The sequence below is a fragment of the Scomber scombrus genome, chromosome 11, assembly GCF_963691925.1.
Source record: "Scomber scombrus chromosome 11, fScoSco1.1, whole genome shotgun sequence".
Taxonomy (NCBI): Eukaryota; Metazoa; Chordata; class Actinopteri; order Scombriformes; family Scombridae; genus Scomber; species Scomber scombrus.
In genome coordinates, this window is record NC_084980.1 from 11,670,681 (window position 1) to 11,679,667 (window position 8,987).

At 37.4% G+C, this 8,987-nt stretch overlaps 1 protein-coding gene across 1 annotated transcript in view; it reads right to left on the bottom strand.

The window, feature by feature from the left end:
* The window catches only part of LOC133990799 (calsyntenin-2-like), a 150,821-nt gene that overhangs the window by 2,698 nt on the left and 139,136 nt on the right, over positions 1–8,987 (bottom strand). The window contains exons 10-12 of the mRNA XM_062429206.1: positions 5,953–6,019; positions 3,809–3,975; positions 3,178–3,326 (exon numbers count right to left, since the gene is read on the bottom strand). Coding sequence (XP_062285190.1) covers positions 3,178–3,326; positions 3,809–3,975; positions 5,953–6,019 — 383 coding nt within the window. The remainder of the gene's footprint in view (positions 1–3,177; positions 3,327–3,808; positions 3,976–5,952; positions 6,020–8,987) is intronic.

Sequence of the window (8,987 nt, forward strand, 5' to 3'; positions counted from 1 at the left end):
TTATGTCATGTTTGCATTTTTGTGCATCTGTATCTTTTCTTGTCACAAATAATAATCATTAAAACAAAATAAAAAAATTCCAAATGTTGAGAAAAGAATGAGACATTCCCAATTTTTCCTGATTTGTTAACCTTAAGCAATTGTTCCACTCTAACAAATAACCTTCATAAATATATACATAGATGTACACTACACTACACTAGTACTTACATTTGATCCTGTATCCTGGACAATATAAACATCAGTCTCTTTATCGAAGCATAACAAAGATTCCTAATATTAACTTCATGTTATATCCAGGATAACCAGTACAGAATCATACTCCATAATTCAACATTATTATTTTCTGATTTTGCCCCAAAAGGGATGTATCTGCTTTCAGCTCTAGACGAAAATGTCCTCTGTTCTTGGAGATGATGATGATGTTACATAATGTACCCTGAAATTGTACTCACTTTGATATACACCTTTTATTTGTCTGAAAATTGTATCTTACAGAAGCCAAATATTACATGTTAGAGTGGATTTTCCATTACAGCAGACTGGCAATAACAATGGCAGACAGCAAAAAAACTGGTTAAACTGGTTACATTGTGAGTGTGAAAAAAATAAAATGTTGCAATAAAGTGAATCATCACTTTAAAGTGGGAGGTGAGAGCAGTTATCCGTGACCTTTGCTTTCACCCATGCAGGAATAAATACCAGTAATACTTAAAATAGGCATGCTTTAAAGGTTTAAGATTAACCCAGGCTTGTTTGAACCATTAAATATTTGAACCCTGTTGATACTCAAGTGGCACTTAACACTGAACTACTCTTTTTGCTCATCAAGACCTGTAACACAAAGACAAGAAACACAGCTGTAAAACAACACAACTTGCTGCTCAAGAAAAGTAATATCAATGTGAAATGGGACTAGATATTATTGTGTTTTCCTCAGTCACAGATTCAACACATCTGCTGAGTGTTAAGCCGGATATCTGTCTTTATCTCAAGAGGAGCTGTGAAGTGTTGTTCAGCCTCTATTGATGCTCCACCAGCTTGCTTCACCTAATTGACCAGCACACGTCCAGGCTGATTTGTCCTATCTGCGTTTGCTGCTCAACAAATGAACAGGCACCGAAAGAACGTGGAGACAGAAGCAGACACATACAAGTGCATATGCTACACAAGTCAACACATACAGCGCACACCTAAACCTTACTATATGCATGTGGGCACACAAGTTGCGTGAGAATAAATACATGAAGAGTGAGGAGAAGCGAGGTAGACACATACACACTTCAGCACACACAGATGCGACCAAGCACGCTACATTCAATGTTCCTCAGTTTAGTTATTTGAGAAGGAGCAGGTCAGCCATGAGACCTGCAAAGTAAATCCAGATCACAGCTGTGCAAATGCTATTAGAAAATTCAGCTATCAGTTTGTTTTAAACTAGCAATTTACTACATCGGTTTATCACTGACAAATGAGGATTATTGTTAGCTTGAATATTAATCTATATTACAACCTACAGTCAGTAACAGTTATTTTAGCAAACTGAAGTATTTTCTCTGCTAACCTGTTGTTAAATGTAGGTATCTTTTTATTCACAGTTTATTGTGAATAACATGTTATAAAGGTTACCATTTGTTACATGATATGCAATGTGAAGAAAATTAATCCAATCGTTCAACTAGAAATAAGTTATTGAGACAGCATATTTACCTGTCCATTATATCTTTACATTTCTCTAGTAACAATGTAATTGACCTTTCATGTTAGAATGTCAGTCTGTCACCAAAAACCTTCTGGGTGCCATGAAAATCCACAGCAAATATTTAAAAAAAATCCAACCATATTCGATATGCTGTTTTAGACCTGAGTGTTTGCAGATTTCTGAGCAATCTGGTGAGCAGATGGCAAGACGCTTTCCTCCAGACAAGTGCTGGAGAGAGAGACAGACCTTGATTTCCTAAGGATGTGCTGCTGGTGGGCCAAGTAGGCAAAGTAATTCAATCAAGCCAAATCGGGTAAGATCAAATCCAGAGCCAGACCCGCAGAAAAACTGAGACGGAGAACAAAAGGTAGACGGAAGAGTAGATGCAAGCACTTGAGTCTTTCTAATCACCAGAAGGCTTAATGTCTTTAATTGGCCAGCTGGTGTGTTTGTGGTTTAATAGTTTTTACACTAATGATCCATCCTTTGCCATCTCACCGCGAGTTCTGTGGTATAAAGACACATCTGACACAGCCTTGCTTAAAAAGTTTTCAACACCAGTCCTATACATTTCTACAGGATCTATGTTTACCAATTGCTTTATTGCATTATGTATGCACCATTTCACACTAGTGTCCTAAGGATAGTTATAGACTTTGCACTTAAGACTTAAGTCACATGAGTCAAAGAATGAAGCTGTAAAAATAACTCTACATTAACATTCACAAGCTTTCTTCACATCATGTCCCTGTACCTCCCGATGACCTTTGTATGAAGCAAAGGAGATATTAAATTGTCTAATGTTGGCTAATTCTGGGTGACATACACAGGTATCACATGGTATATTTCCACTGTACAACCCATGAGATTAAATATCACTGAGTCAGGTAAACATACAGATAAAGCCAAAAGGCAATGACCACACACACACATGCACACACACACACACACACACACACACACACACACACACACACACACACACACACACACACACACACACACACACACACACACACACACACACACACACACACACACACACACACACACACACACATAGTCGATAAAGCAGTGGCTTAAATGTAAATAAAATGATTATTTAAGAGTATTGTCAGCTTTGCCAGTCTGCTTTACTTTTCATCGATATGTGTGACAGACGTAATACTAGTATCAGCTAAATAGTTGGAGAACATAATAATAACATCAACTAGAACAAATGTCATCAGTCCAACAGAACGATAGGTGGGTGTGAACATGGATGTCTACATGAACATCATAGAAGAAAATGAAGTGTGTGCCAACAGGAAATCCAATCTCTTTTAAGGGGGAAACAGAGAGAGGTTTTCGATGTGCAGTGCCGAACTGCTCCAACATAGCTGCTAAATGACCCAATAGTTGAACTGGACAACTACAACTAATAAAAGTGAAAATATGCTCCAACATTGTGGATGTCTATGTGTTGGAGTACTCACTGCACAGTGGTGGTGATGTGTAATCGTCGCAGACCAGGTGTAGGGAACTGGCGAGAGTTAATGTACGAGACCTTGGTCATGGCTGTGTTGATGCTGTCCACATCCTGTCCTTCTACCACCAGCACAGACTGTGCAGGGTTAAAATGGAACTGGAAACAAACACAGACACAAAAACTACTTATGGTGAAAGGAAACTTAAAATCCTGATTCAGCTACAGATTTAACTCAATGACACGATGAGGAAAACCATGTACACAAAGATGAAAAGCGTGCTTTACTGCTTACTAGTTGAATAGTTTATATTTATTCAACACTCTTATTCATTTTCTCCTTGATCCTGTTTTTTTTAAAACATTATAATTCACAGTCTCTGTATAGCTCTTGTCAACATTTAATTTATCAAACATGCTCTAAATTGAATTGACTCCACTAGTATGACATAAATCCTGAACTGGACACAATGTTTTACTTCCTTGCAAAGGTAGTTAGCAGTTACCCTACAAGGAACCAGGGGCTTAAAGTGTACAGTTTGTTTGTGTGTGTGTGTGTGTGTGTGTGTGTGTGTGTATATGTGTATATGTGTGTGTTTGTTTGTGTGTATTGGTAACCTCGTCTTCATTTTTCCACGCACCTTGATGTCCTTAGCAAGGCTTTCAAGGGAATTGATATCAAGGCCTTCTTTGCAGGCCTGCAAACAGGAGATAACCTTCTGGGTTTCAATGCGGCCTGGTCGGATTGTCAGACCTGACAGGCTGCCATGGAAATACTGGGTGAACCTCGGGGTTGCTACTTCACCACCTAATGAGAAAGAGGGGAGAGAGAGGAGGAGAAGAGAAAAGAAGACAAACGTACAGGAGAAAGTGGAGAAGTGAGATAAGAGAAGGTTAAGGACAGGAGTGGAAAGTGAGGAGAAAAAGGGCAATAAAAGGACAATTGGATCAAAACAGATTGACAACATCATGTAATATGTATGTTTCCAAGGGAAAACACACAGTTTTCTGAAAATAACATCTGTGAATCTACTTCAGAAAAAGCTTACAAGCCCCAAAAGGTAGCAAGCTATGAAGAATTTAGTGGGTATTTTTCCCCAAGTCTACAACGGAGGTAAGAAAATAAGCATGTGAGGCAATTCTGACTCCAGTTCTGACAAGAAATAGATGTTCCTGAATTGTCTTGACACTGAAATATAATTTTTCTACTAATGTGCATTTATATGCAGACAGCTATCACTGTCAGTATATATAACATCATATTTTAGGATATGAATGTTAAACTGTTTACTGTAGTTGACAAATACAAATGTTAAGAGACAGATTGTGAGTAACTAAATAAAGAAAAACTATTCTTGCCATTTACAAAATGTTTATTGTTAAGTCTCTGTCTGTCTGGCTATAGTAACACTAAATATGTTGTGGGAGTAGGTGGCAACAACTGTGTGATACTGTTGAATAAAGATAAAAACGTGTACAATAGATGCCATTGCGTGAGTAAAAGCAAGCCTGCACTATTCAAACAAATGTTGTATGACAGACTTTCAACACCTGGCACAACAGCAGTTATTTTGACATTTCCTGTCAGGTTCACGCAAGGAATATGATGCATGAGTTTGACAGCCGTAATGCATGCTTGACCTGAAATACTCTGCAACTGTCACAGCAAGTAGGGAGTAAATCCTTTCATACAAAATAAATGGAACCTCTAGTTCAAGCCAACGTTCTGGCACAGTCTGAGTGTCCGAGGTATCAAAGCACTGCAGTCTGCAGTCTGTGGGGTCTGCTCCATCACAAATTCAGTCAAGGCCTGACATCTCCTTAAAGGGTTTTCTTGGTCCTGAGCACCTGATGTTGCAATAGGAGCCAGTGCAATTTCTCTGATGAAGTGTGTCATTTCCACCAAGTCATATAGATCAAGTCCACTTTACACAAATTACTTTCCGAGTGAGTTCCTCAGGTCATCTATGGCTTGTACATTTTTTATTTTTAGAAATTGTAGCAAGGGGTGACATTTAGGTTAAGTCTACTTTATGCAACTACTTTATATACCAACATTTAATATCTTCTTAAACTATATACCATATCAGTTAATGGCATATTCAAACACATCACTGTAGCTCAATGTGTGTTTGTGGAAAATAGCATGGTTCTCTAAGTTACACATTTACATTGAAGTTTGTTAGATAGACATGTACTTTCCAATGATGCACTTTATTAACTGGAATACCTAATTTAGACAATAATCTAAACACCAATAACATTGGATCATTATTTCCAAATGTCTAGTAAATATTAATGTGTTTAGTAATGAGATTAAACTGATAACTTATGTATTCACCAAAACTTGCAATAATTAAGTTTGTTAATTACCAACAACTAGACATTTCTTATTGTGTGTTCAAAATGACAAACTCTACAGTGAACTATACTGACAATCACTGCAAAACATCTTTTTAAAATTAGATATGAAAAAATTGACTAGAAAACTAAAAGCAGGCATGGTTTCTCTGATTTCACATATATTTCATGACTGTGTTTGAAAATTAATATGATGGCCATAAACATATTTGGTCTTTTTAATGTCATCTTGAAAAAATGGAAAAAATAATGATAACAAAAACATTTTGTTGTTTGATGTTAGTAACTCACTTAATGCAGACTAGAGTTTCTCCTGGAACAGGCTTTTGGGCATGGTAAACAGTAACAGCAGATATTATGAGGAACAGCAGCTACCAGTCAGCCAGCATACAGGGCTGGAGATGAATCATACAGGACTGTTTACATGTAGAGCTGAGAGCGAAGATCCCGTCACAAACACACTGAACAACTGCCTTCAGCACACTGGGCAGCTGGGGAGTTTTACGGCACATTTTACAAAAAATGAGACTGCATACAAACTATTTCCAATAAGTATTAGGTTTTTTTTATATATGTCAAGACGAATAAGAAAGACTGTCTGCAGTACAACAATAATTATTAAGTAACTTTAACATTGTTTTTGATTGATTATCCCCATCTTTGTTGTCTCCTCCCTCTCTTTTTAATCAGAGCATCAGTCCAGTTTGTCATTATGTTTATCTCTCCTGGAAATGTGATGTGCAGGGAAACTCCAGTGGGTGGAGATAGATGATGCAGATAAACAATGGTGCAATTTTAGGCTGCAGTTCATATTCCCCGAAAACCATTAGGAGCAACAACCTATGTAAACACCAATAACCATGTAAACACCATTGCAGCATCTGGTATGCTTTAAAACAGAAGAAATAAAAACAGAGAGACACTACGGAGGTTCAGCCACACTCACTCACCAACAAGCTTGGTGGCAGTGAGAAGTTAGACAAAAATCTTTGCTTTCCTAGGCCCTACAGGTGTAAACAGGGTATACAGCGCTAAACAGTGTAAATGACCATCAAGATGCATTTTGATCTGATCACTTAAACCACTGCTGAAGTAGTCTGGGATGTATTTGACCACATATCTTTTGTAGTGTAAACACTAATGTGTCCTGATGAGTGCAGGCGTAACAGGTAAATATGTCATCAATGCAGGCGTGAAGGTTGTTTTGGAAAAAGGACGCCAGTGGTTGGAAATGATGAGGATGTACATGGTTGGAGTAATCTGAACAGTTGGAATAGCCCGCACATGTTATTGAAACATTTTTATTAGCTCTTTAGCCCGCACCAAAAACAAATCTAGCACTGATGTTATAACTGGGCCATTTTACCTTCTAGCAGAAGTGATGTAGGCAGCAATGAAATCTGTGCATAAGTGGTCAGCTCAAGATGAATAATACAGACAGGTGTGAACAGCAATGTGTCTCGGGTGTCCACTTGTGATCGGATCACCCGTGACGCATGTTAATGCCAGGTGTAAACAGAGCCTTATTGGATTATTGGACTAATCAGCCCATGGGCTTCATGACACTTTTTGATTGCTCTGTATCCGTTTGTTCTGTGCATGTATGCAGAGTCAGTTTAGCCTCAAGTCCAAAAACACATAAGTGTAGCAAACTGATTCTGTAGCTTTTTACATCCCCATTTCACTGCTGAAAACTTTTCTGCTGCAAGAATTCAAGGTCACACCTTGAAGCATTTAAAATAAAAATTATACTTCAAGGCTATTTTTCAGCTTAACAGTATAATAACCAGAAAATAGTGACACAGTGCAAACAAGTAACATATTGTTGAGCTTTGTCAGTAACTGAGCACCGAATTGCTGTGGTTGCATTTTACTATAGCACTTTTTTTTTTTTAAATATAGTCGCACATCACATACATATTAAGATGATGTGGGAGCCCTGGAGAGCAGCAGGAAATTGCTGCTGTACCACCTGGTGTCTGGCAGAGTGAGCCATTTTCCTAGTCTGACTGCTCATCATCTCCCTTTCCCTCTCAAAATGTAGAAATATTCATCTTCATTCTGCATTTGATTCTCTATAGTCATTTGTCTGACAAACGCATTATTGAAAGGTTTTCATCAAGGCAAGGTCTTTGTATTTAATGAATAAGTGGGAACTGATATTTTTTAGATTGCTTGTGTCTAGACATGCATGTGTGTTTTTATAGATCCATAAATGAGAGAAAATAATGAAAGAAAATGAACAAGAGGAAGAGGACACATGTTGCATAGCAGATCTTGCACAAAACATTAACATAAAGGGAGCCTTAACAGCTATGATCTTCTTGAAACAATATTATTTTTTGACTAAACCAATGAAGAATCAACCAGTGCTTCAAATTTAGATTGAACAGCTTCTTATCTAATTCATTCTAATAAATTTCATTATTTTGATATGATTAAATGCAATCAGGAAAAAAGTAATGTATGTCCAAATGTACTGTTTGTCAGTTCTTTAGGCTGAGCCTGTAAAAAAGATGAACACTATTGTCTGTTTTTTGTCCTTTTCATCAAGCTTCCCTTTGAATCTCTGGCATCGAAGCCCAGGCAATTCACCTTGCAATTTTGTTACTTGCAAACACACATTTCAGAAAGACACACACACACACACACACACACACCCTGACATCAATTGTGAGGTTAAGAATGAAATATGATGGTAGCGGCATTTTCACTGGATTAGTGTCATTGAGTCAATACATCTGCATGATTTCAATATTTTAAAGGTTTTGAAGTTTTTCCAAGGATTTGTACGCTCCTTCAACTGGACCTCGTTCAAGCTTGTTTTCTTACAGAACCTTGTGATGACACACATTATGACTCACCATAAACACGTGTAACCAATAACATTAATAACTGTAATAATTGTGATCATTTCATTTAGCTGTTCCAGTTCCTTGGCCCTTACATTGTGCATGCTGGCTCAGTGACATATCTTACTGGGACACCTAAATGAAACAGAACCACAATTAATCTTGTTAGTTACACCAGTGCTTTTCCTCAAAATGAAAAAGGTTTTATAGATAACCTTTAATGTGAAAACAAATATTGTTTATGCTTGTCGCAGTGCACTGGGAAATTAAATGTGACTGCTCATTTCTCATTTTGCAGAGTACTAAAAGCATACTAAAAAGTAGCTGTTACCTCCATGTATCTTGTTATTTCGCATTAACTGCTAATTATCTAAATATGCTGATGATGTATATTGATTCATTCTTTCATTTATTGCCTACATAAAATTACCAAGACGCCTTTTTTGATGCCTACACTTGCTACTTTGATTAGGTATTTGTATACTATGGGGGTTGCTTTGAAATATCACAACCGCTCTCCTGTTTCACATGAAATGAAAGAGCAAACAAACATTTCCCATCCAAACTTATAGGCAGCTTATCACTACAAAACACTGCTTTAAAAAGC